The 27,414-nt window shown below is 54.0% G+C and overlaps 1 protein-coding gene across 2 annotated transcripts; it reads left to right on the top strand.

Annotated features, from left to right (window-relative positions):
* Positions 1-3,892: 3,892 nt before the first annotated feature.
* Positions 3,893-24,201, top strand: ZNF333 (zinc finger protein 333). 2 transcript variants are annotated; one of them, XM_039252346.1, is made up of 11 exons: positions 3,893-4,157; positions 7,246-7,289; positions 8,555-8,678; positions 9,328-9,410; positions 11,999-12,115; positions 13,275-13,362; positions 18,987-19,075; positions 19,639-19,765; positions 20,205-20,300; positions 20,877-20,953; positions 21,662-24,201. In XM_039252346.1, exons 1-11 carry the CDS (start codon positions 3,986-3,988, stop codon positions 22,727-22,729), a joined length of 2,085 nt encoding a protein of 694 aa, XP_039108277.1. In that variant the 5' UTR covers positions 3,893-3,985; the 3' UTR covers positions 22,730-24,201. The 2 variants fall into 2 exon arrangements, with proteins under 2 accessions (XP_039108277.1, XP_039108278.1); XM_039252347.1 differs by lacking the exon at positions 3,893-4,157 and adding an exon at positions 4,179-4,344.
* Positions 24,202-27,414: the final 3,213 nt, after the last annotated feature.

Raw genomic sequence — 27,414 nt, 5'->3', positions numbered from 1 at the left:
TCAGGTCATGATCTCGTGGTTCGTGGGTTTGAGCCCCGTGTCGAGCTCTGTGCTGACAGCTCGGAGCCTGGATTCTGCTTTAGATTCTGTGTCTCCCTCTCTCTCTGCCCCTCCCCTGCTCATGCTCTCCTCTCTCAAAAATAGATAGATATTTAATTGAACTGAAGAAGCTGCTCTGGGAAGATAGGACGCTCCTCCCTAGGCAGCATCTTGCAGCCAATGTTGATCTGAGATGGGGGTACAAAAGGTCAGCCCTTGTCTCAAAGTGGGAGCACCTGTGGGGTGTCACGTGTACTCCAGGGCGCACCATGGGGTCAGGTGGATATTTGACTGCAGCTGAACCCACATCTTTGTTCAGCTCCTTCAATTTCCATATCCTGCTTTCCTTATTCTCTCTCTCCTGAACAGTCCCCAGTAAATTACAAGCCTAGGGAGCCTGACCTAATATAATCCCTCCCTTATTTGGTTATGTCACCAAAATAAAGTAGAAAAAAAAAATTCAAGGTTCCTAACGCTTTCTGATTTTATTCTGGAACAAGATTTAGAAATAATATTATGTCAAAGCACAAACAAGATCCCTTAGCAATCTATTTAATTGACGACGATGTTGGTTAAATCCTATTTGGACTTAGATACAGAGTACTTAGTCTTTACACCACACTGCCACCTTCTGGGAAAACTAAAGAATAAAAAATTCAAAGTAGCTTCAAATGTTGGGTTTGTAAAGATTTAAACCTTTATTATTATTTTTTTAAATATTTTTATTTATTTCTAGGAGAGAGAGAGAGAGACAGCGTGAGCAGGGGAGGGCCAGAGAGAGAGGGAGACACAGACTCTGAAATAGGCTCCAGGTTCTGAGCTGGCAGTCAGCACAGAGCCCGACGCGGGGCTTGAACCCACGAACCGCAAGATCATGACCTAAGCGAAAGTTGGACGCTTAACCGACTAAGCCACCCAGGCGCCCCAAGATTTAAACCTTTTGGAGTAGAAGGAGCTGAGGCAAATCCTACAAAGGAATTAACCAGTCCTTTTTTATGTTAAATATACTAGTATATTCTTACTGCATTTGGAAAGTCAGCTCCCCAGATACTTACTGAATTAACAAACTAAATTTAGTAATACATGCAGGAAATTGGGGTTATTCATCCATCCACCCATCTATCCACCTTTCCATCCACCCATCCATCATCCATCCATCCCTCAGTCCTTCCTTCTATCCATCTACCCATCCATCTTCCTTCCCTCTTTCCTCCTCTCCCTCCTTCCTTCCTTCTGTCCATCCATCCCACAAATGTTTAGGATATGCCTTCTCTGTGTTTGGTGATTTCATGTCAGATTGATTAATTTTACTCAGTCTTACCTTTTTCACACTTAAAATCCTGCCAATCCATTTACTCTTTAGGGGAAAAAAAATACATCCATGGCATTGACAAAAGCCAAATTTGATTTTCTTCCCTTTGTTTAAAAAAAAAAGTTTATTTATTTTGAGAGAGACAGAAACAGTGTGGGTGGGGGAAAGGCAGAGAGAGAGATATGGGAGGGACGGAGAGAGAGGAAGGGAGAGAATCCCAAGAAGGCTCCATGCTGCCAGTGCAGAGCCTGATTTGGGACTTGAACTCACAACACCATGAGATCATGACCTGAGATGAAACCAAGGGCAGGATACTTAACCAACTGAGCCACCCAGGCACCCCATTGTTCCCTTTAATTGTTAAAAATACCTTTTTTTTTTTTAAAGCTTATTTTGAGAGAGACAGAGAGGGTGCAAGTCAGGGAGGGGTAGAGAGAGAGGGAGACAGAGAATCCCAAGCAGGCTCTGTGCTGTCTGTGCAGAGCCTGACACAGGGCTCAAACTCACAACCCGTGAGACCATGACCTGAGCCGAAATCAAGCGCCAGACATTTAACCAACTGAGCCACGCAGGCGCCCCTCTACATTATTTCTGAAGTTTGATTTGGAGCCTTAATCCTGTTTACATAAACTCCTGGAGTCTCTGAGCTACTTTATATCCATTAATAAATTCAGCCTGAAGTATTTGGAGTCGGCTTCTACTTTTTTGGAACTAAGAATCCTCAACGAAATAGTAGTACCAAGAGTGGTTGGAGGCCACAGATCTTCAAAGAAATGGTAATCTCGGGTTGGTCAGTGGTTAGAGGCTACGGTTGAAGGCAGTGGTTGGTCAGTGGTTATGGCCTATGGTTGAAGGCAGTGACTGGTCAGTGGTTATGGGCTATGGTTTGAAGGCAGTGATTGGTCAGTGGTTATGGGCTATGGTTAAAGGCAGTGAAAATCCCATCAGTATTAAGGGGTGGGGCATTAGTAGCAATGGAACCGTCAAACAATGACCACTGTTCTTCTGGAAGGAGTGGCCATGGAAAGCTTTGGGGCAAGTGGCCGCTGGCACTGAAGAACCAGAAGCATGTGAGGAATCTGAGGGCTGCTGGGTCAGCCGGTTGCTTCTATATGTACCAGGGAGCTTAAAAAAAAAAAAAAAAAAAAAAAAGCACGGCAAGGTCAAAGTCCTAAAATATTTGGTCAAGCCATTGTCAGGGAATCAGGGACTTTCATATTACTTTAGTAAATTAATCTCTTAGTTCTTATAGCCTCAAGTTTGAAATACTCTAAAACTAACCTCAAAATTTATTTTCCAGATAGAAGTGCGGCTTCAGATAAATTTGCAGCCTCAGCAGATTCCCAGTTTTGACAACGGTTAGCATTAGGAAGCTACCACAGTGCCCTAAAATAATTCCGGGAGCAAAGAGAACTCTTTTTAAAAAGTTTTTGTATGGGGGCGCCTGGGTGGCTTAGTCGGTTAAGCGTCCGACTTTCGCTTAGGTCATGATCTCGCGGTTCGTGAGTTCGGGCCCCGCGTCGGGCTCTGTGCTGACTGCCAGCTCAGAGCCTGGAGCCTGTTTCGGAGTCTGTGTCTCCCTCTCTCTCTGACCCTCCCCTGTTCACGCTGTCTCTCTCTATCCTAGAAATAAAAAATAAAAAAAAAGTTTTTGTATGTATTTTTTATTTTGAGAGAGAGAGAGAGAGAGAGAGAATCCTAAACAGTCTCCATGCTCAGTGTGGAGCCTTACATGGGGATTGCTCCCACAGCCTGGGATCATGACCTGAGACAAAATCAAGAGTCTGAACCTCGACCCACTGAGCCACCCAGGTGCCCCTCCTTATCAGCTCTATTTTTAAATTCTGCAAACATGAGCACATACTATGTATGATGTGTTGAGTTAGTTTTACTGGAATGGATCAACTTCATCTCTCCCCATATCTCCTCTCCCATTCTCCACTAGAACACCCCTGCAGAAAGGCACTTTGTAACCCTAGCGCTTAGCAGGTAGCAATCAACGAAAGCTGTATCAGTATTTATTGAAAGAAATAATACCTATATGTGCTTGATATATAAAGAACAGTGAACTGGTTACAGTGGTTATTTCTGGAAAATTCTGGAGAGGGATTGAGACCCCCCCCCATTTGAAAGTTCCCTGTGTGTGTCTTACCTATACTATACAACACATTAGTTTTTAAAAAGAAGAGTCAGATCTTTTATTGTCTTGAACATTTTTCACATATTATTTTCAGTGAGAAAGGTAAACTGGAGGAGAAAGAAAATATATAATCCTAATTTTAGAAGAAATTAGAAAGACTGAAAAATAAACCCTACCTAGGGGTGTTTTTTTGGGGTATGGATTGAACCAAATGATCAGAGCGGAGGTGGGAGAAGGGAAGTTAAATAAACACTGAGCATCCCAGCGTGCCAGTGAGATCCCACCCGTATCCTCGCCCACCAAGCCCAGGACCCGCCCAGGACCCGCCCAGGACCCGCCCAGGACCCGCCCACCACCGAAGCCACGCCCCCAGGCCCTGTCCGTCCGGCAAAGGCCCCACCTCTACGTCCCGTCTCCGGGTCCAATCCGACCCCATCCCAGAGCCTAACCTCACCCCGCGGGGAAGGAAACTAGGACTTGTTCTCCGAGGCTGGATGAAGAAGGAGTCAACATTTCTCTCGCTGCCTGAAGTACCTCTGGCACCGGGAGCCGGAGTGCCGGCCACTTCCGCCCCTGGCGTCCGGAAGCGGAAGTGCGCGGCTGCGGCGTCGGGTGCCGTGGGCCGCGCAGTGCGCTGCGGTGGGAGTGTCTCCGGCCGATCTGCAGGTGCGGCCGGCCCCTCGGGAAGGCGGGGAGGGCCCTGCGGGCGCGGGGAGGGGCCGAAGGGCCTAGGACCGCAGTTCCTGCCGCCGTGCCTGCTCCCAGCGGCCGCCCCGGGGCAGGGATGGGGTCCCGCACAGCTCGGCCTCGCAGCCGTCGTCCCCGATCCCCCGGCTCGGCCCCTTGCGCCCAGGTACCCCGCGTCCTGGACAGGACTGTCGCCCCATCCGTCGAAAGGGAAATCGCCGAGTACCGTCAGGTCCCGCCGCTTAGGAATGTGATGCCACCAGGCGGCCCAGCCTTCGGCCGCCCTCCGGGATTTGTAGCCCCCCCCCCCCCCCCCCCCCCCCCCCCCCCCCCCCCCCCCCCGATCTCCCTTATGCAAGCGAGCTGCTTATTAGTAATTCACGTTTCCTTTCCTATGACGTTTCACCGTCATCTAGCGCTGCCGCTTGAAAGTGAGGTCTGAGTCTGCACGTGCAGGTTGGGGAGCGACTTGTGAAGCGAATGTAAACAATGGAATATACCCTCTATCAAGGGATGGATTAGATGAGAGAGATTTTTGGGTTTGCTGACTGACGCTTTGCAGTTACTTAGCTTAGGGCTTGTTAACTTAGTTTTCCTTCCATTTTCCTTTCCTCTTCCTCTTCCCTTTCCTTTTCTGCCCTTCCTGTCTTTTCCTTCCCCTTCCTTCCCCTTCCCCTCCCTCCCTTCCTTCCCTTCTTGCTTGCATTTTTCCATTGAAAAAAGCTTTCAGTTTGCCTGTGAGCATTCACTGCGAGAGGAGGATGCCCTAAGAAAACTTCCCCAGTTATGTCACAAGTCTTACCATCAAGGAAAAATAAGATTATTCAGTTCTTTTCACAGCACCTCCCTCCCGCGTTGCCCCAAGCCTGTGAGTGAATCAGCACAAGGCTTAAAAAACATATGGGACTCCTGGAAAAAGATGACAGTTTTGCTAGTACAGAGAACTGAAATGGACTTGGCGGTAGGCGGGAGGGCGGGGGGGGGGGGGCGGTGTTTTTCAAACTTTTAGGGTTAAAACTAACTTTTGAGACGTGAGGGGAAAAAAATGAATTCTGGAAGAAAATTAGACATCAGATTTCAATTTTATACGAGAGGTGTTTGTTTTCAAAAAAGAGCACAGGTCCGGCCTTACCCTTTTAAAAAGACATCTGAACACATGTGTTGCTTTATGTGATATGGATGGGCGTTTTAAGTCCCTTTTATATTGGATTTTGTGGTGTTATACTGTTATTTTGTGTGTCTGTGCAGGTGCGGGCCTTCTTAGGCTAGCTAGGCTGTCTTCTTGGGGAATGCGGATTCTTGGGCACGTTTCCATTGAGGGGCCCTCTGTGAACCGGGAGAAACGAAGTAACTGAAATAGATACAGCACTTGCCCCTGTGAAGGTTATATTCTACTTTAAATGAATCATGACCTGGGTGCTATGGAAACAGGAAGGGAGAATTTGGGGAGGAGGTCAGGAAAAATAACTTACAAGGGACAAATGTTTGAATTCCCCCCAAAGAGCTAGCTGCGTGTAGTTAAACAAGGGTCAGGCTGTCGAGTAGGTGTGGGGAGGAGATTTGAGAGATCATTCCAGATACACAGTTCTGTAGGCAGGACACAGCCTGGTGTGTTCCAGGAGCTGAAAAAAAAGAAAGACAGGGACAGCTAAAGTAGAGGAAGCACAGTGTGGAACGGTTGAGCCATGTTGGAGAGGAGAGCAGGCCTTGAAGGCCATAGTCAACTTTGCCATAAACTTTTTCTTTGATGTGTATTTATTTCTGAGAGACAGAGTTCGAGTGGGGGAGGGGCAGAGCGAGAGGGAGACACAGAATCCAAAGCAGGCTCCAGGCTCTGAGCTGTTAGCACAGAGCTCAACGCAGGGCTCACACTCACAGACCGTGAGATCAGGACCTGAGCTGAAGTCGGACGCTTAACCGACTGAGCCACCCAGGCGCCCCTCAACTTCGGACCTTGTTCTAAGGTCATCGGGAAACGCTTGAATCAGTTTTAAGTAGGGGGAGAGGTGTGACATGATTTTGTTTGTGATTTAGACAAAACACCTGCTCCAGGATTGAGCCTGGAGTTTGGGATGGACCAGAATGAATGCAAAGTCCAAATGTGTAGGAGCTTGGATAAATTGAGGACTTAGGCCGGCAGCTGGGGCCTTGTGATGACTATGGATTGGCAAAGCTGGCGTGTTTGAGAGGCATGCAGGAGGCGGGGTTGAGGGAATGTGGTTGATGTGTCACGTCACATCTGTTTCACGGCAAAAACTGGCAAATCTGTCCCAATGCTGGTTTCCAGAAAACATGTGTTACCGGAATGCGTTTGTTGATGCGCTGTCTACGGCTGTTTTCGCCTTATGGCCACAGTTCCAAAGGTTGGTTGAGAGGCCATTTGGCTCACAGATCTTTAGATATTTACTATCTGGCCGTTTTTAGGAAAGGTTTGCCAACCCCTGATACATACAGTACTTAGTATACCCAGGGGCAGGGTTTGGAGCCCCGAAGGAAAGTGGACCCAGGTTCGTACTTCAGGAATGTCCCATACAGTTGGAGAGGGAGATGCAGAGTTACCCAAACAAATAAATTAAAAATCACAACCTGATCACAGCAGTGGAAGAAAGTTAGAGGCTGTTAGAGATCTTTCAAGGGAATGTGAGAGGAGAAACAATCCTTTTTTAAAAAAATGTTTATTTATTTATTTGTTTTGAGAGAGAGAGGATGAGCGCAAGCAGGGGAGGAGCAGAGAGAAAATCCCAAGCAGGCTCCGCACTGTCAGTGCAGAGCGCCCGAAGCGGGACTCGATCTCATCGTGAGATCGTGACCTGAGCCGAAGTCAAGGGTTGGATGTTTAACCAACTGAGCTGCCCAGGCGCCCCTAATCGTTTTTATTAGATGAGAGGAACCAGCAGAAACGATGAGGGACTGTGGTCTGGAAGGTGGATCTGGGCACAGTATGTTGCTTATTGGGAAAGACTCCGTGTAAGGGTTTTCACTGGGCTTCCCTACCTGGGCCAAACCCCTGTTCAGTGCTCTGCTCCACCCTCACCCCTTTTCCTTACCTTGGTTTCTTTTATTGCAGGGAGGACGCCTCATGAGACCTTAAATCCTGGCTCTGGTGTTATGGTGAGGGGGCTGGGAGAGTTGGAATCATTGCGCGGGGGGGGGGGGGGGGGGGGGGGGGGGGGGGAAGGGATGATTCTGTCCTCTGGGCCCTGTCCCCTTTCTCCCCGCCCCCAGCTGAGGAAGAAAGGGGAGGGGAAGCGTGGAGCCCCTCTGCCTTGCCCCGGGGGACCTGGTGGCTTCTTGCAGTGCCTGGCCTCTGGAGCGAGTGGCTTGGGAGGAAGGGTCCCCCCAGTGACCCTGGGGCTGTAGAATGAGGCTCATTAAAAAAAATTTTTTTTAATGTTTATTCATTTTTTGAGAGACAGAGAGAGAGCATGAGCAGGGGTGGGGCAGAGAGAGAGGGAGGCACAGGATCCGAAGCAGGCTTCAGGCTCTGAGCTGTCAGCACAGAGCCCACGTGGGGCTCGAACTCACGAACCGCGAGATCATGACCTGAGCTGAAGTCGGACGCTTAACCGCCGGGGCCACCCAGGCACCCTGCACGAGGCTCATTTAGAATCCGTAGCAGCAGAGCCCCGGTGGGGGTGGCCCTTTTGACACTTACCCAAACCACACGTGTCTGCATGCATTTCAATAAATTACAATTCCGTGAAATGAGAGACTCGGTTTCTTAGTGGCCTGAGTCCCGTTTCTCCAGTGCTCAGTCGCTACACATGCTGCTGGCTTCTGGAAAGTGCAGGCCGAGAACATTCCCACCGTCACCGAGCGCTCTAGCTGACCATGCTGTGAAAAGGCCATTGGGCTTCTCAGATGCAGTGGGAGTCCTGTGTTAACAAGGCCTCAAAGGATTACACGATGCTTACGTAAGTCTTGGGAGGGTAGGGATTTCACCAAAATGAAGTGATCGATCCCAAAGTTTTGGTGCCTTAAATCAAGAATTTAGGAAGAACTCTCTCTAGAGCCCAGAAATAGGCTGTGCCGTCATTGGCGGTGTGAAGTGACCAAGAGCCAAAGCTTATACTTTGTCGTTTGTCCAAATGTGAGAAGAAAGGGAGTACCATCTGCTCGGTTGGCCGTAGGATCCCTGTCCCTGTCACAGCCACTACTCGTCGTCGAGGGCACAGCACAAAATGAGCCTCAGGGATGGCTGAGCAAATGGGGCACGGCTGCGTGCCGATAAAACTTTATTTGTAAAAGGCAGGAGGCAGGCCGGCTTTGCGGAGCCCTGCGGCGGAGAGAGTGTTGTGAATGGGCTCCCTCCCCCGGCGGTAACCGGCTGCCCCGCAGGTGGTTTTGGCTGAGCCAGAATGTGGGTGTCGATTTAGGAGTCCGTCACCCTTGAGGATGCGGCGCTGCCGCTCAGCCAGCAGTGGGCGTTGCTGGCCGGCGCGCGGAGGAACCTGTGTCGATTCGTGATCCTGGACGAGTGCCGGACTCTGGCCCCCAGGGGTAAGGCTGGCATCAGGCTGGTCCTTCTTCTTTTTAAAGTTTATTTTTATTTATTTTGAGAGAGAGCACGCATGAGTAGGGGAGGGGCAGAGAGAGGGAGAGAGACAGTCCCCAGGAGGCCCCACACTGCCGCACGGAGCCATAGGGCTCCGTCCCACGACTGTGAGATTAGGACCTGAGCCAAAGTCGAGGGGCGGAGCCAAAGTCGAGGGGCGGAGCCAAAGTCGAGGGGCGGAGCCAAAGTCGAGGGGCGGAAGCTTAATTGACCGAACCCCCCAGGCGCCCCTCCAGTTCCTCTTTAAATTGAACATCTCTCTGTGTGTTCTTTGTCTAATTGCTTCTTGCTTGTTTCTCTGATGACACTGTCTGACGGGCGACATCCGTCTCCGTTTCCATGGGAACTAGCCTGTCCTCTCCGCCGCCCTGCCCCCCCCATCACTGCCAAGTTCCTGACACAGCTGCGCCCCTCAGAGTCTCCCTTTGCTCACTGATGCCTTCTCCCGTTTCAGTGTTGTCCCAAGTTGAGAGTCAATACTTCAGAAAGAGTGTTTTAAAACAGTAAATAAATACATAAATACATATTTGGTCAATTTCATACCCCTCTATGTTTCTGAAAGAACGTAACTTTTCTCCCCCCAATTCCTTTTAGACTGGGACCCTCCACTTAAACCCAGAGCGCCTCGTCCTGTGCAGGACACTGTGGCGGGAAAGTCGTCCCCGGGTTTGCAAATGGTAAGACTCATGGGGTCGTCCTTGCTCCCTCTCCTGGGAGAAGGTGAGGGGGACGTGAGTTGCGAATGCACACCGGAGCCCCGGGGCCATGGGCGCACTTCCTCACGGACACGCCCCCGCGGTGCGACGGGGGTGCCCGTGCCTCCTGAATTTGGGCAAGCCCCTCCTGTCCCTCGAAACCCTTTCTTCCCAGGAGGGTGCCCCGAGTCAGCATTTCCGTCAGCACGAGTCACACGTCGATTGCGCGCAGTGCGCTTTGACCCTCCGCGGTCCTGGGAAGCTTCTGCCTGGTGGAGAAGCCCCGCGGAGGGCCGGCCGGAGTGGGAGAGAGCCCGCCCTGTCCCCGGACCTTCAGGCCGCCTGAGCAGGGGCCACCTCGGAACACTCCGGAAACGTGCCCTGGCGGGGAGGGGCGCAGCCCCGGGCTCTGCGCGGGTGTCGGCAAGGTTTCCGTCCTGGCTCACCTGTTGCCGGGAGCAACCTGTGTCCAGAGCGCTGGTCCAGCCGCAGCCGAAACGGCTTCAGGAGGAGCCCTGAACTGGACTGGACACGATGACCCTAGGGGACCGCCACCCTGACTATGAAGGATGCGGGAGCGCTGTCGTGGATCACACCCCAAGTCGAGATCTCACACTGGAAATAAACCCTTGTCAAATCGGGGAAAAGCCCTCAGAGCCGCTGCGCATCCCAGTGCCCCAGGGAGCACACGTGGGGGGGGGGTGGCCACCCCAACTTTGGCCCTGAGTTCCTGCCTCCCCAAACTATATGAGTTTTCAAGGTTTGGGTTCCCAAACCCTTGGGGATTTCAAAGGTTAGGGTTCGGGTTTGGATAGAAGGACAAACAGAGCCCAGTCTCCTCCCCGCCCCTCCCCAAGGCTGGGCCTGTTTGTGCCAGAGTCAGTGAGATCTCTGGGCTCCCTCAGCCTGAGTCCCCTCCACCTCCGTAGTGGCTGGTGTCCCTCTCAGAGTGTCAGAGATGCTGGCTCTGGGGAGGGAGTGGCTTGGCCTGGGTGATGGAGACCCATTTCATTCTTTTGCTCCAAGCATGCACAGCCTCAACCCTGCACAGCCCAATGTGGGCTGCAGGGCAGCTGAAACCCTCAGCCCTGCGTGGCTTGCATCGGACCCACTCCTTGCTGCCCATGTCCTCCTCACCGCTGGTTCACATTCTTGTTTCGGAGGAGAATACCCTCCAGCAGCTGCTTGGGAAAGGGCCCGTTTGCTTTCGAGGCCCTGAAAATCTCTAGAAATATCTCACTGGAGCTGCTGGATTGCAGCGGCCTCACCTGATGGGATTGTTGCAGTACCGCCACGCAGAGCATCCTGTGCATCGTTACAGAGCCCTCGGTTAATGCTTGTGCAGCGAGTACATGAATGCAGATGCTCCGAGCCCTTACTGCCCCCCGTCTCGACGAGCAGATGGACCCTGCGAGGGAGGGAGCGAGGATGGCCCGCAGCTGTCCTTCCCCGTTTCTGTGGGCCCTTTCCTCCCAGTGTGGGGCTCCAGCACCTTCCACAGAGCTCCACCTGCAGCTCAGAAGCAAGCACCGATTGTGGGTGAGGAGGGGCTTCTGTTTCATGGAGCCCCAGGAAGCAGGCGGTCAGTCCCAGAGCGTCCTGAGCGGGGAGAGGAGGGCCACACGGACGCACATGTGGAGAAATCGAGTGGTTCATCATGAAGACACAGCCCACGAGTGGTGCGGCTGCGTTAGGGGCTGGGGGTCCAGCCCAGGCCTAACCGCACAGGTTGCCGCATCCTGGCCGCTGGCACCTGCCGCCTGGGACTCACACAACCTGTCATGTGGGCGAAGATGCTGACTGTTGGGTTCATCCTTCCGGGCATCAGTGGGCTGTGTCCCAACGACCAAGGCCCCTGCGGCAGCTTTGAAGCCTCCCTGTCATATGAGAATAAGCGCCGGTGCCCAGGGACAGATCAAGGCCCTGTGGCCTCCCCTTCATGGCGAGAGAGGCCAGGGGAGAGAGCTGGACACTGCTCTCGGAGGAGTCCCCGGAAGAGGCCGAGGAAGGGGTGTCTCCGGGCTCAGTCTTTCTGCCGCCCCAGCCTCCCCCACGCCGTGTCTCCTCCATGCTATTTCAGGGCACAGGAACGTTGGCTGCTGTGAGCGTTGGACAAGGGCAGGGTTCAGGGACAGGCCCTGGGTGGCAGGGCGGACGTAACTGACAGTGGCCCGCAGTTTGACCCTGTGATTGATGGATGTCAAACAGACCAACACAGACTAAGAAAACACAGAACAACGTGCCTATTCAGAACGAAGGGCTCCCCACCTTCCTTGAAGGAAGCGTGTTGCAGTGCCTCTGAGGGCCCCTGGCCTGACCTGCCACCAGGCCCCCCCTCCCCCCAGAACCAGAGAGGGTTGGGTCCACCTCTGTGCCTGGGGTGTGATTGGCCCTTGAGACCCTTGCTGGCCGGCGCCCACCGTGGAGTAGGGGCTGTCACCAGATCTGAAGCTTCCAGACCCACATGCCTGACTTCTGATGGCATTCCCCCCAGATTGAGGGTCTCTCAGGCCCAGAAGGGCCTCAGTGCCACCTCTGTCCTGCTCAGTCCCTTCCGTGCCTTTTCCTAGGGGCCGCGGCTGGACCTGGGGATGCACATCACGCCCACAGTTGGAGACAGAGAGACACCTTCGATTCCGGAGGACAGGCCAGCTCTCCGGGTGTCGCCTTGGTCTCCTGGATGTACAGTAAGCCGGGGAGGGGGTTTGCTGGGAGGGCCCAGCCCCAGCCAGGGAGGCTTGGGGTTTGAGACTTCTGCAAATGGGGTGGCAGGGGGAGAGGGAGGGATCTAGGACCAACTCTTGGGAACTGGGCACGGGCCGGAGGCCCAGGCTTAGCTCCCGTAGGAACTACTGAATGGGCCCTAACGTTCCTCTCGCCCCAGGGTGGTGGCGGCCCAGAGCAGGCCTCCGGGAAGAACTAGCACCCAGGGCCTTGGCCCTGCCTCCCCTGGCCCAGCCTTTCCTCCTCTGTTCCTTCCATTCTCACTCCCACCCTGTCCGTGGCCGCGAAAGCTATAAGAATGAGTGACCGTGTGATCCCAGGGCTGGGGAGTGAGCCCCTGCTGGTGACTGAGCTCTTGGCCCAGGGTCCTGTGTTTCTATTCTAAAGTGGAGAGGATCGGAGAAGGACACTTTAAGTGTCCTTTGAGTCCCCCCCCCCCCCGGGGAGAAGGGCTGCCCCCACCTGCCCAGGCCCATTGCTTGTCCTGAGGGACCCGCCACATTTTCTTCCCATCCACCACTAAGTCCTGAGCGTCCCCTCCCCGCCAAATATAACTTACCTCTGACTGCTCCTGCTGTCCCCACTGCCACCACCCTGCCCCGAGCTGCTGTTAGTTCTCTGGGGCCCCTGGAACTGCTCCCTACAGGCCCCTGTTTCCACTGGGCCCCACCATGGACACAGAGTCCAGAGACATCCCTTCGAAATGCCAGGCAGAGCAGACACCCGCGGAGAGTTCACATCCTTTCGCTCACAACAGGACTGCCTTCTGGGAATAACTTAGTAACTGTTCCGCGTGTACACGGGTCTACCTCCATGTCCCCCCACAACCCCCCAGCTTGCTGGTCACCCACACCCTTCTTTGCCCCAGCATTTCCCCTGCTGATGAGGCCACACCCCCAACCCTGGCCCCCTCTCCTTTCCATTCTGAAGTTGAAATTCTATCCCAGGGATGAGGTTTGTCCTCATGAATGGGATTGATCTGGACAAGCCAAATCGGGCATGTCCCAATTTTATCATTGTGTGGCCCCGAGCAGGGTCAGTCTTGCAGATTCCGTCAGGCCGAAGGGCGGCGAGCAGACTCCATTGACTGTGTGACCCTAATCTGTCCTTGTCACTGTCTAGGCGCTGAAGGAGGCTGTGCACATTCAGAGGGTTGGCATGCCGGTGCCTGCGCTGAGTCTCCCTGAGCTGAGGATGGCCATAGGTTCTGGTGAGTGAGCGCTGGGCAGAGCCCGTGGCCCAGGGGCCTCTACCCTCCTGTGCTGTGTGGTGTGCTGTCTGGGAATGTGCGTCTCCCGCCTTCACTTCCTCCGACAGTAGGTATTTCCCTGCCCTGTAAGGAAGGTACATAAAGTCAGGTCCCCATTCTTTATGTATTCAGGGGGAAAGGCACTCCCTCAGGATTGTGGGCTGGGATTCTTTCTGCGTTTTTTTTGTTTGTTTGTTTTTGTTTTTTTGGCCTTTAATCTTTCTTTGAAGAAAAAGGAGCCTCCTTTAAGCTATGGCTAAGTCCAGACCTCTTTCTGGGCAAGGTTAAATTCTTCACTCCGCAACTATGTTGATGCTGAATTGACAGTCGGATTTACTATCAACGGACCATTTTTTAACTGAGTTTATAAAAAATGGGATTGAGACAAGGCACATGTCCTGAGAAGTGGGGAGGGGGAGAATTAACTCATTAATTCTGGAGGACAGATAATATCTTAGCTTTAATTTCAAGGCATTTGTTTCCTTGCATGTTGCCTTCTAATGGGAATAATAAACTTTGTTTATGAACAATAGCATCTAGTCTTGCATTTGGAAATTGTGTTATGTCATTGACAGGAAGTGATTCTTAAGTGTTGCTCTTCTGTGTAGTTTTGGTAAGCTTCCTGGGCCAGCTCTGCCTTGAAGTACTCTTAAGGTACTCAGAGTACCCTGTGCTCTTGAAATATTCTTGAAGTACTTGGAACACTCCAAGCTCTCAAAGTACTCTTGAAGTGCTCTAGTCGGTCACCCTGTGGTGAGATGGGCCCTGGGAGACAGTCTCAAACAAAATATTGACCCCTGAGCTCAGTCGGCCCGTGGGGTCAAATTTTTCAGTGAAGACCGGGATATGATGGAAGCATGTAACACAAGGACTTTATCTTGAGGGCAGGAAGGAGTTTCAGGAAATTTGAAGTCAGACGGTAGGTTCTCAGCTGCGCAACTTAGGGCCAGTTCATTCTCTGTGGTGTGGCCATTCTGCGTATTGTGGGGCCTCCACCCACTAGATGGCGGTAGCACGTCCTGAGTTAGCTGGCCGGGGCCACCATAGCAAAGTACCACAGCCTGAGCGGCTCAGAGAACAAACCTTTGTTTTCTCATGGTTCTGGAAGCCAGAAGTCTGAGATCTGAGGGCTGTGAGCTGTTCCGGGCATCAGTCCTTGGCTTGTAGGTGGTTGTCTTCTTGTGTTTTCTCTTTCTTTGTGTCTGTGTTGAGGTTTTCTTTTCTTCCAAGGACCCACCCAACTGACCTCATTTTAGTTTGCTTACCTCTCAAGACCTCATGTCCAAATACGGTTATATTCTGGGGTACTGGGTGTTAATCTTATGCATTTTTGGAGGGATACAAGCCCATAAAAGGTCCTAGTCATGACAGCCAAAAACGTCTCCTGAAGCTGTGGCTGGTCCCTGCCTCTGACCCCCCGAGATCATATGCTGAAGTCCTACCCTCCCATGTGACAGTGGTGGAGACTGGGCCTTTAAGGAGGTGGTCAAGATTCGTTGAGGTCATAAAGGTTGAGCTCTAATCCCATAGCTGGTGTCTTTGTAAGAAGAGGGAGAGACACCAGAGCATTCTCTGCTGTGTGAGGACACAGTGAGAAGACAGTTGTATACAAGCCAAGAGGATTGCTCTCACCAGCACCCAACCACACTGGCACCCACCTCCAGAACTGTGAGGAAGTGAGTGTTTTTTTAAGTTTATTTATTTGAGAGAATGCATAGGAGGGGCAGGAGAGAGAGAAAGAGACAGAGAGAGAGAGAAAGAGAGAGAATTCCAAGCACTGTCATTGTGGAGCCCAATGCAGGGCTCAAACTCATGAACTTTGAGATTGTGACCAGAGCCGAAATCAAGAGTAGGATGCTTATGTGACTGAGCCACCCAGGTGCCCCAGAAAATAAATTTCTACTGTTTAAGCCCCTCTCCCCCACCCCCATCTGTGGTATTTGTTATGCAGCAGAGCTGACCAAGATACCAGCCTGCTGTGTGTCACAGGGGGGACGAGTGTGGGCTGAGACCCTGATAAATGATTACTGTATCATTGAGCCTGGCCAGACGTTGGGCTATTTGGAGAAGGTTCGCAGGGAGGACTTCAGGCCTAGGAATGGCATCTGGAAATTCCTTGGGGGGCACAGAGGCGGATGTGCCCAGGGGCCCACCAAAGGCTGTGTGGAGGGAGCGGAGGGAAGGGGAGGGAGCGTGGTGCAAGCTGACTGGAGAGGGTTGGGCTCTGGAACTTTCAGGCCTGGAAGTATGAATCCTGGCCTGTGTGGTGGGGTCCCAGGGACCATGCCCAGTTGTGGCCATTTGCCAGGCCTCCTAGGCCTTGGCCTGCGGCCATGCTCCTCGCGGTGATTTATCACAGCGAAGGGGCGCAGGGCTGAGTCTGGTGGTGCACGGGGGGAAGTCTGGAGGGGTCCAGGCCTGGGCTTCCAGAGGCCTCTCAGAGGAGTCACCCAGGATGTGCTTAATACCCCCTGCAGCAAGCCCTGACCACACATGGGAGGCGACGTCTCCCAGGGAAGCTCAGTAGAGGCTCAGTGCGTGGGTTTTCCCTCGGGGCTGGTCACACCGGCCCACTCTGACGCTGCCTCTGAAGTGCACCTGGCTCCGGTCCGCGTGTCCCAGGACCCCGAAGGGACGGCAGGGGGTCAGCATGAACCACAGCGTTCGCGGAAGCAGTTTAAGCCCTTCTTACCAGTTAAGGTGCTCGGAACCCTCTCGAGGTCCATGTTCCCAAGGGCCACCAGTCGGGCCCATGGTGTTAGCTCTTGTCTACACAGTAGGGATTGTGCAGTGGTTTAAGGCCTGTGCAGGAGGTTGGGTTGAGACGATTTGGTGAGTCCCGTATGCTTTCGTTTACCAGACAGTCCAGAGTGTTCATGAGCCGAGCACTGGGGACCTGGGGGGGTGAAAGGAGAGGGGGCCCAGGCTTCTTCTTTCAGAAGCTTCCAGTCCCACGAGGGTGGCAGAAAACTCATACCCAAGGGAGCAAATAACTGTGTGATTACAAGTAGGTGAGGGCTGTGAGGAAAGGGGGAAGGCCCTTCTAGAGAGAAGTGGGGGACGCTGGGGACGGGGAGGCGCTCTGAGGGAGTGACCTCTCAGTGGGCTCAGAAGGGACAGCTGATGTGCCACGAGCCGCAGCGGGGCCAGGAGTAGGAGGAAAGGGAGTGGGGTGGGTGCTCTCTGTAGAGATGGCATCACTGATTTTCTTTTTTTTTTTGGATTAATTTTTGGGGTCTGGAGAGCATCAGGGAGGGGTGAGACTTCCTGTCTGAGGCATGGATGCCACTTCCTGAGATCAGGGGTGCCGGTAGAACAGGCTTTGAGAATCAGGCGGTGAGCACATTCTTTTTGGAGCAGGGTGTGGGGGCAGGGTGGGAATGAGACAACAGAAATTCTCAGGGTTCTGGAGGCCAGAATCAGGGTGCAGGCGGGGCTGTGCCGCCTGCGAGGCTGTGCCGCCTGCGAGGCTGTAGGGAGGCTCCTTCCTGGCATCCAGTGGCGGCTGCCGGTCCCTGGGCCTGAAGAGATGGCTCCGGTCTCCGCCTGCATGGTCACATGGCCTTCTCCCCTCGTGTCCCTGCTTCTGCCTTCCCCCCCTTCTTAGGACACCAGTCCTGTTGGGTTGGGACCCACCCAACTCCACTGTGACTTCACCTTAGCTGATCACACCTGCAAAGACCCTGTTTCCAAATAAGGTCACACTTTTGAGGCGCTGGGGAGGTTATGACTTCACAATCCTTGGGGGGGGACACAATTTAACCCATAATGGTCTGATTTCTGCCCCCCCACGACCAAATTCATGTCCCCCCGACATACTAAGTACACTCAGATGATCTCGACACCCCCAGAGTTTTTACCCCTTTCAGCATCAACTCCAAGTCCCAAATCTTCTCAGCTCGGAAAGCCCTTGTGTCCTCATATGAATCATTCAGATGAGGCATGAGTGAGACTCGGGTGTGGTCCATCCCAGGGACAGAGTTCTTCATCTGTGAACCTGTGAACTGAGAAGACAGGTCCTGTGCTCCCAGAATGCTGTGGGACACACACAGGGTCCTCGTTCCCTGTCCCGAGGGGAGAGAAAGAAGGGATCATGGGTCCCAAGCAAGCTCCAAACCCAGCAGGGCAAGTTCAAGGCCTGATGGCAGTCCTCTGGCTGTGGGGCTGGGGGTGAGGGGCAGCACCCCCCTCCCCCCAGCTCATGGAGTCCCCAGGACAGATGAGTGGGGACACGAGCTGGTGGTGTGGACTTCAGGGGAGAGAGTCAGCCTAGGGGCCTGGACCTGGACAGAGGACTGGCTGCCCACGGTGGGGGGACAGAAACAGTGTGGAAGGGGAAGCAGACTGTTGTGGCTTAAACTGTGCCCCCTCCTGCCCCCCAGATACACTGAAGTCCTGACCAGTACCCGTGACCGGGACTGGGACCTTACCTGGAAACAGGGTCTGTGCAGCTGCAGGGTAAGATGGGGTCGTGATGCAGGGGCCCAATGTGACGGGCGTCCTCTTAACAAGAGAAAAACAGCAGGTGGAGACAGGGACACGCGGGGGAGAGGACATCCATGTGACAGACGCACAGATGGGACGGACGCAGCTGCAGGCCAGGGAGCACCCAGGACTCGGGACAGTCACCGCCAGAAGCCAGGAGGAGGCGAGGAGGGACTCTGCCCAGAGTCTCGGAGGGAGCACGGCCCTGCCGACACCTTTGTCTCGGGCTTTTGGCCTCCAGAGCTGAGACGGAAGGTGCATCTGCGGTTTTAAGCCTCTCAGTTCGTGGGGTGCTTGGTTACAACAGCTCCAGGGAGGGAATACACGGGCTCAGAGACTGGACGTGGGTCAGGTTTTTTTTTTTTTTTAAATTATTAGATGCAAGTAATTTTCTTTCTTTGCGTGATATGCATAATTTTTCAGTTCAGGATTAGTTCCCAAGGGGAGAGGTCCCGCGGTGGGGGGAGGTGGGCGTGCAGGGAGACGGGGCTGGTCGGGGAGGTCACTTGCTCACCCTTAACGCAGCCAAAGCAAAGTGGTGCCAGAGCGAAGAGGTGCTGCTCGTTTGGATGGAGGGGTGTGGTCAGTTTGAAGGCAGGAAGGGGTGAGGCTTCCTTCTCCAGGGGAGACGCGTGGGGTGGTGGCCGCTTCTCTGGCCCCTGCTGGTGCTGAGTCCTGGGTGCCGCCGGCCCCGCAGAGTGGAGCTGAGCAGCTAGGGAGGAAATACGGACCCAGGGCTGACTCAAGGGGCGGTGGGGGGGCCCCCAAAACTCCAGAGCCTGTTGGCGCATTGAGTCTGTAACTCCAGAGATTTGGGATGTAAGAAACACGTGCGTATTTGTGCGCGTTTGCATGTGTCCATGTGTCCATTTCTGCGGTGTGTACTTGTCTGTCTGTGTATGTTTTGTGTTTGTGTATATGTGTCTGTGTGTGTGTGAATGCATGCACGTGTGTGTGCTGGTGTGTGCACACATGCGCCTAAGCACACAAGTGTGTGTGTCGTACGTGCGTGTGTGCACCTGTGGTCACTCACGGCTGGGGCGGGCAGCCCTGGGCCCTGCGGGTGTGCTCACTGGGCCTCCCGGCCTCCCTCTCCTTAGCTCTGCTTGCCGGGGACCCTGGCTGGGTGCAGAAGGGGCGCACGGAGGAGGAGTCTGTGGTTCCTGGGATACCGGGCCGCTGTCCACAGGTGAGTAGGAGATGCCTGTTGCTGAGGCCCTTATCTGCTTCCCTTGGCCCGGAGGCTCCCGACCCTACAGGGCTGATATCCAGGCTTCTAGGCCCTGGGCCTCTTATAGTGGCGGGGGGGGGGACACATGCAGTGATCCCCCTGCTTCATTCAGACTGTCCCTTGCTGGGGTGTGCCGGGTTCTGCTGAGTGAGGCTGTGAGCTGTCCTGGTCAGCCGGTCCTCACAGCTTTCCAGGGTAGATAGTGGCCATTCGCCACGCATTTTAGGCCTCTGGGCCCAAGGGAGCCTGAAGGGGATAAAACGGCCGTGGCTTCCTGGCTGGAGGCTAACGGCTAAGTCCTTCGATGCCACACCTCTGGATACCGTCCCTCAGGGACCAATGAATAGATGGAGGAGAGTTCTGGTTCTGGGGCCTGAGCCAGGGGCTGAACTCCGAGAGGCCACAGGGCCCCGAGTAAGAATCCTCTGCGCCGTCTTCCTTCCCCAGGCTGGGCCCTCGCCAGCTTCTTGGGTACCGGTGGGGGTGGCCCCTGGCTGAGCCGGGACGGGCGTGTGTTTCAGGAACCAGTCACCTTCGAGGATGTGACTGTGTTGTTCACCCCAGAAGAATGGATGTTTCTAGACTCCGCCCAGAGAAGCCTGTACAGAGATGTGATGCTGGAGAACTATAGGAACCTGGCCTCCGTGGGTAAGGCCAGCCCCGCGGCTTCATCTACACACCCCCACGGCCCCTGCGGGTTCCCAGAATTGTGCTGGTTTGGGAAATCGAGAGGTGAAAAAACAGACAAATCCTGCTCTCATGGGGCTTATGGTCTAGCGGCTTCCCTGTGGAAATGGAAGTCTCTCTGCTGCTCTCTGTTTCTCCATGGTTAAAAGCGGCTGGGCTTTTCAAGTGCGTCTCTCAGTCAGGCCCTGGCTTTTGGGGACCGGAGAACCCCACGGTCCTTTGGGACCAGTGACGGAGCTTGCACTTTGGCCCCTTAGTGGAAGAGCTTGGCCGTGCCCGTCAGAATGTAGGGGTGCTCATTTTGCTCTTCCCGTCTCCCATGTCCCCCAAAGATGTCAGGATATCAGCCCCGGTTTAATGGCAGGCCCGGCTCACACCCTGCATATTTTCCCACGAGCAGGCGGTCAGCTAGGCACACCCAGCTGGCTTTCCCATTGGGAGCAAGGAGAAGGGCGGCGGCCCACGGAGAGAAGAGTCTTCCCGGAAAACTGTCCAGGTGAGCGGCACGCGGACCAGGCGAGCGCCAGCGCTGATCCCAAGACGAGCGTGAGGTGTGCACATCTGTCAGGAGGGCAGACACTCTCAGTGGCCTTGACGGAGCCGCTCTGCTGGACTCCACCCCCTTTCCTTTTTATCTCGAATACCTGCCTTTGGTTTCACAGGGCGGTCTGTCCCTCCCCCCCTCGCACTGGTCGCCTCCGCGTGTCTATTTGCTCCTGTGTGTGTTTTCCGTGGACGTAGCGTGTGCACGTTTGATCCGGTGCCTCCCCACCATATGTTCTTGCTGACACTTTCAGTTTCGGCCTCCACCTTCACAGGCTCCTTTCCCAGTAACTTATCTGGCATTTCCATTCCTCGTTGCCATGGTTACGTAACTGCTTACAGAGCCAGACGCCTCAGCATTTCCTGGGCACTCTGATACAGCCCTCCTCTCCCCACTGCCTTCCCGTAGTTAGAACCAGTATTAAAAAAAAAAAAACCTCCCCGCTGGCCCTGCTTATTGTCCTGGCTGCCCTGGTACTACAGCTTCCTTCTCTGTGCACTTACCGTTTTCCTTCCTTGTTCATTTCAGAACCGCAGCCTCCACCCCAAGATTCAATTCCTAACCAAGAGATTTTTGGAGGGATTCCATCTGTTGGCATGAAAAGGGTAAGGCGCCCCGGGAGCCGTCCCGGTCCCCTCGTAGGACGAGCCCGGGGTCGCTGCAGGTTAGAAACAGCAGGGCTGCCTGGCTGGCCCAGGCGGAGGAGCGTCCAACGCTTGGTCTGGGTGGTGAGTTCGAGCCTCATGTTGGGCGTAGAGATTGCTTAAATAAGTAAATCTTAAAGAAATGAAGGAAGGAAGGGAGGGAGGGAGGGAAGAAGTAAGGAGGGAGGGAAGGAGGGAGGGAAGGAGTGGGGGGAAGGAAGGAAAGCAGCTCAAGAGGCCAGAGAGAGAGACGGAGATGGATTCAAGGTGAGTGGTGCTCACCCAGGCGAACACAGTATCTTGGAAGAGGGTCGGTGAAGGTCATGAATTGGGGAAACGCTACATGTAGGTCAAGGCATGTGTCTTCACAGAGTTCCCGCAAGCAACCGCGTTCATAAACGAACAGATACCAAGAGTTTAAGACTTAATTTGCCCTTAACTCGGCAAAACTCTGCCTCTAAGAGGCTCACGGAAGTAACGACGACGGCGGTGCGCTGTGGAGGGCATCCCCTCGAAGGGGCTCGGGGTGGAAATGGTCCAGACGCACTAGAAGGGTAGAAGCTTCAGCTGTAGGAATGCGCCTCCGCTGCGCAGCCCCCCACCCCCCCGGGGGAGAACGGCTGTCAGCGTCCTAAAGCCTCAGGTCTTCGTGTCTACCTCCATCCACAGGAGCAGCCTCACACGGCACCAACACTCTATAAATGCGGCGCACCCGGAAGACCCCTTGCCGGCCTCGGACCCCTTTTCCAGTACCAGGGGCCTCCCGCCGGAGGCGACCCCCGTGCTTGCCAAGAGGGCGCCAAGCCCTTCTTCCAGCCCGCCCGCCTCACGGTGCCCGCGAAAGCCCGCCGTGGGGACAAAGCCTTCGCGTGTGGCCAGTGTGAGAAGGCCTTCAGGTACAGCTCGGACCTGGTCCGGCACGAGCGGACTCACAGCGCCGAGAAGGGCTTCGCATGCCCGGAGTGTCGCCGCGCCTTCAAGTACTCCTCGAACCTGCGGCGCCACCTGAGGACGCACACGGGCGAGAAGCCCTTCGCGTGCGCCCAGTGCGGGAAGACCTTCACGAGGAACTTCAACCTGATCCTGCACCAGAGAAACCACTCGGGCGAGAAGCCCTACGAGTGCCGGGACTGCGGGAAGGCGTTCACGCAGCCGTCGTCTCTGCGCAGCCACGCGAGGACGCACAGCGGGGAGAGGCCCTTCGGCTGCGCGCAGTGCGGCAAAGCCTTCCGGGAGCACTCGTCGCTGAAGACGCACCTGCGGACGCACACGCGGGAGAAGCCGTACGAGTGTCAGCAGTGCGGGAAGCCCTTCCGCACGAGCACGCACCTGAGCGTGCACCGGAGGACGCACACCGGCGAGAAGCTTTACGCGTGCGCCACGTGCGGCCAGGTGCTGAGCCGCCTGTCGACGCTCAAGAGCCACATGCGGACGCACACCGGCGAGAAGCCGTACGCGTGCCGGGAGTGCGGGCGCGCCTTCCGCGAGCCCTCCTCCCTCAGGAAGCACGCCCGGACGCACACGGGCGAGAAGCCGCACGCGTGCCGGGAGTGCGGGCGCGCCTTCGGGCAGTCCTCGCACCTCGTCGTGCACGTGAGGACGCACGCGGCAGGGAGGCCCTACGCGTGCAGCCAGTGTGACAAGGCCTTCAGGCACAGCTCCTCGCTCAGCGTGCACAGGAGGGTTCACCTGCCGCTGCCGGTGTCCCCGCCGCGCGCCGGGCCCCTTGCTGATTAACGCTCGACTTGTAGTTTTATTTATTTTATTTTATTGTTTAATTATTAGAGAGAGTGCACGTGTGAGAGCGGGGGAGGGGCAGAGGGAGGGCGAGAGTCCCAAGCAGGCTCCACGCTCGGGTGCGGGACTCGGCCCCACACCCCTGGGGTCGTGCCTTGAGCCGAAACCGAGAGTCGGACGCCCAGCCGACCGGGCCAGCCGGGCGCCCTCCGAGGTTCCTGCGACTGTAAACGTTCCAGGCTAAAACGGTCTCTCGTGGTACTTGTCTGGGTCACGTCACACGTTTCGATGGATAATATTTTCCTTTTGGTTGAAATCTAAGTATTGTCTTCGTTTCTGTTATCACTGATTCTTTGGCCCGTGAGGTATCTGTAATTAGATTTTAAAATCCCGGGACCTGGGTATATTTTTCCAGAGGTCTGATTACTCAGAGCGAAACGCATAAACCTTAGGTGTACGGCTGGAGGACTCAGACGCGCCCGTACGTGTGTGTAACCAACACGCCTTTCAAGGTACACAACATTTCTGTCGTTCTGGAAAGTTCCTGCATGTGTATGGGTGTGGGTTTTGTTTGTTTTTTAGTTGCCCTTTTGTTGTCTGTTTTTAATTTACTGACACTGTGAGCAGAAAACGTGGTCTTTCTATTATTGAACATTAGGCACCTGTTGTGTTCTCAATCTGGCACATCCTGCTAGTCGCCTGTCGAATCCGCCCCTGTGTGCAAACAGACCCGATGCCCCGGGCTCGCGGAGCCGCCCGACGGCCACGGTAGAGGCTGCAGGCAGAGGAGAGCCGCGAAATCACAGCCGCTCCCCCGCTGGTATCTGTGTGCGGCTGCCCTGCACTCCGTGTTTCTGAATGTCCTGTTTTGCGGGAAAGATGCACTTCTTAGTGGCACAGGACATTGCTATTTTGGGGAGGGGGCCGGGGCGGGAAGGGATGCGTTTATTACGGCTGAGCGTGTGCTCAGTGTTCATAAATGCTTCCTGTGTCGTTGAAACCAATATATTGTATTCTGCATGTGTCCCCTAGATAGAGCATATTATCCGGGTTTCAAAATCTACACGTTTATAGGTTTTGGTCTCTGTCTTCGTCTGTTCGGGCTGCATAACAAAACTACCATAGGCTGGGCGGCTTATGAACAGCAGAACTTTCTTCTCGTAGTTCTGGAGGCTTGAGTCCGAGATCAGAATGCGGGCAGATATGGTGTCTGGGGAGGGTGGTTCGTACATGGCTGTCTTCGTCCTGTGTCCTCACGTGGCCGAGAGACAGCAAGGGACTCCGTGGGGTGTCTTTTATAAGGACACTAGTCCCATTCCTAAGGGCTCCATCCTTCTGACCTACTCACCTCCTGAAGCCCCCACCTCCTTATACCACCCAGAGTGGGAATAAGGCTTCAGAATGTGAATGGGGTGATGGGGGGGGGGCGGGGACACCAGTGTATCCGTCTTTGATCTGTTTACCTGAAGAGCTGTTAAGAGTACCAGATGGTACTCTTGGGCCCTACTCCAGTCCCAGTCAATAAACCCCATCCAGGAGCACATGGGTGGCTCAGTGGGTTAAGTGTCCAACTTCAGCTCAGGTCATGATCTCGTGGTTCATGAGTTAGAGCCCTGTGTGGGGCTCTGTGCTGACAGCTTGGAGCCTGGAGCCTGCTTCAGATTCTGTGTCTCCCTCCCTCTTTGCCCCTCTCCTGCTCACACTCTGTCTCAAAAATAAATAAACATTAAAAAAAAGTAAAAGGAAATAAGCCCCATTCAGAGGTAACAAGTATTCTGACTTGTCACCATAGATTTGTTTTTCCTGTTCATAGATATAGAACCACACACTATGCCAAACACTCATGGCTGGTGTTTCCCTTAATACAGAGCCTGTGAAATTTATCTTTAAACATTGCAGTGCAATATTCTCTTGATCCCAGAGCTCCAACATTCCATTCTGTTTATGGACATTTGAATTCTTTACTGTTAGGAATAAAGCTTCTGTGGCTGTTGTGGTGCAGGCCTTCCTTTGAACCAATGTCCTGACTTCTCCCAGGGGCAAGCCTGGAGTGCAATCGGTGGGTCCTCACACAGGCTGACCTTGAGTTTCGGCAGATGCTGCCAACAGGTCTCCAAAGTGGTTGAAACAATGTATGCCTCCAATATCATGAAAGGTTTCATTTGCTTCACTTCCTGATAATGCATGCTACTGTTAGTTTGATGTTAGCCATGTTCCTGGGTGTGTGAGTGGTTTCTTGTGTTGTAATTTTCACTGGTGTGTGTGTGTGTGTGAATGATGATGTAGTAGATGGTGGCCACAATAATTCCTCCTATTTCTCAACGTGCATCTCTTTTCAAGGCTGACTTTGTTGCTCCTTGCATCGAGAGGTGGGGTTTATGTCTCTACCCCTTGAAGATGCACTTGATTGTGCGACTTTCTTTGGCCAATGGAACATTATCAAACACGGCAGGAGCAGACGCTTGGGAAGCACACACTAGGGTTTGCCCTCTTTTGGTTATGGTTAGAGTCTTAAGAGCTAAATGGGAAGACACCTGGGCTGATCTTGCTGACAGCTGACATCACCCACCGGGCACGTGAGTGAGGCCATCTTGGACCGTCCGGCAAGCCATCAGATGACTGCAGTCTCCCAGGTGAGACCATCCGAAGAACTAACTTCCCGGCTGAGTTCAGCTCCGCTGGCTGACTCACAGAATTATGAGCACATAAGGTAACAGGCACAGAAGTTAGCATCGGGAACAGGGGGCTGCTGTAGCCGACATTCAGAATGTGGCGTTGACTTTGGAACCTGGCAGTAAGGCAGCAGCTGTAAAGGGGCTGGAAATGTGAGGAAACTGCCAGACGTTAGGAAAAGGCAAACGTGGTTATGTGATATGAGAACCATTGGCAAAAATGTTGTCGTGGTAACTTGGGGATGATAGACCATGAACTTGTGGATCTGGTTGGGGGGAGGGCTTCCCTCCATCTCTGGCCCTGCCCCCTGCCTTTCTCATGACCGCCTGGTGGTCCCCGAAGACCCTGCGGGTGGGTGAGAAGTCCCCTTGTGGCTGATGCTTCCGGATTCTCCACCGTCACACCAGCCCACACCTGGCCTTTAGCAATCGGTTAAAAATTCTAGCAGAGGGACTCCTGGGTGGCTCAGTTGTTTAAGCATCTGCCTTTGGCTCAGGTCTTGATCTCAGTTTGTGAGTTGGAGCCCCACATCGGGCTCTGTGCTGTCCGTGCGGAGCCTGCTTTGGAGCCTCTGACCCCCCTCCCCCCTCTGCCCCTCTCCTGCTCACGCTTTCTCTCTCAAAAAGTAAAAATAAATTAAAAAAAAAAAAAAAGCAAGACATTAAAAAAATTCCAGCAGAAATCTCCCCTCTAGTCTGGTGACACCGTCCTCACCCCGTGCAGGTGAGCCAGGGCCCCGGTCTCAGATTTCAGGCGACTGGGTTGCCCGTGACCAAGGCTCTCTGCCGGGTTCAAGGAAGCTAGGTTTTTGCAAACGATTCAGCCTTTTCCTGTTGCCGTGTTGGCAGCGGCACCTACTGGGTTTCTACATCCAGAGTGGAAGCCAGAGATCAGAGTCTTCCTAAATCACACGGCTTTTTGGAACTGACAATGACATCACTTTCCCGTTTTCTGGAAGTTCCTTGAAGGCAGAGATCAGGAGCAGCCTGCTGGGTGTGACTTCCTTGAAGCCTGGCACTGCGCCGGGTGATGAGCCTTCGATGTACTGGCTGAGTCTATGTGAATTCATGCTGGAGCAGATGCTCTCAGGTCTCCATGAGCAGCTTCCCTCCCACCGACACAAGGTCAAAGTCACTACCTCTGAAAGTCACTACAGCCCTGCACTCTCTACGCTGAAGGCAGACAGCGCGGTGCCTGGCTCTCGTGGGGAGTTACTAGGCGGCTGGTCTGAGGCTGTCCTTCCAGATTTAGGAGAGGCTCCCAACCCACATCCCTCAGCCCACAGTGTCCGCTGCCCAATGCGTCCCTCGGGTTTCATTTACAAATAATGCCACTACAGCTCACGTTCGAGGACCATCTCGACCTGGCAACATGTGTTGCCAGGCACCCAGCAAGCACTCCATCCAAGCTGTTTTCTTTGCATCCACTCTGGTGACTCAAGAGAGCGATCGGGGCATCTGGGCGGCTCAGTCAGTTAAGCGTCGGACTTTGGCTCAGATCCTGATCTCACAGTTCGTGAGTTTGAGCCCCACATTGGGCTCTGGGCTGACAGCTTGGAGCCTGGAGCCTGTGTCTCCCTTTCTCTCTCTGTAGCTCCCCCCCACCCCCCCCAAAAAAATAAACATTAAAAAAAAACAAAAAAAAAACCAAGTGAGTGATTTAGTAGAAAGACCACAGGCTTTGCCAGTAAAGAGCCCAGAGCCTGTTTCTTGGCCCCGCGGGTTACTGGTTTGGTGATAGACATGGAATGACCAGCCGATCGATGCTCAGCTTACAAGAGAGGAGAGAAGGTTCTCCACAGCTGAGCCTGATGGCCTCCATGCCGCGGGAAGCAGATATTTGCCATCTCTCTCTGGGTAGCACCATTACCACATGTATGGTCGATTTCAGACTATTTGGAAATGTTTAAGAACAAGAAAAATTAATCCCTGGTGAGAGAAATCAGAATAGTGGTTACCTTTGAGGGTTATCAGCTAGGAAGATGTAGAGGGAACTTTCTGGGGGAAGCTCCG

The sequence above is a fragment of the Hyaena hyaena genome, unplaced genomic scaffold (genome assembly GCF_003009895.1).
Source record: "Hyaena hyaena isolate Hyena2069 unplaced genomic scaffold, ASM300989v1 scaffold_414, whole genome shotgun sequence".
Classification (NCBI taxonomy): domain Eukaryota; kingdom Metazoa; phylum Chordata; class Mammalia; order Carnivora; family Hyaenidae; genus Hyaena; species Hyaena hyaena.
Note: the sequence above shows the minus strand (reverse complement) of the source record. Positions and strands in the feature narration are given on the sequence as shown.

Coding starts and splice junctions, on each gene's coding strand:
- ZNF333 (XM_039252346.1), top strand. CDS start 3,986: ATGAAGAAGGAGTCAACATTTCTCTCGCTGCCTGAAGTACCTCTGGCA. Junction 8,679..9,327: donor CCGGACTCTGGCCCCCAGGG/GTAAGGCTGGCA, acceptor AATTCCTTTTAG/ACTGGGACCCTCCACTTAAA. Junction 19,766..20,204: donor TAGGAACCTGGCCTCCGTGG/GTAAGGCCAGCC, acceptor TCCCACGAGCAG/GCGGTCAGCTAGGCACACCC.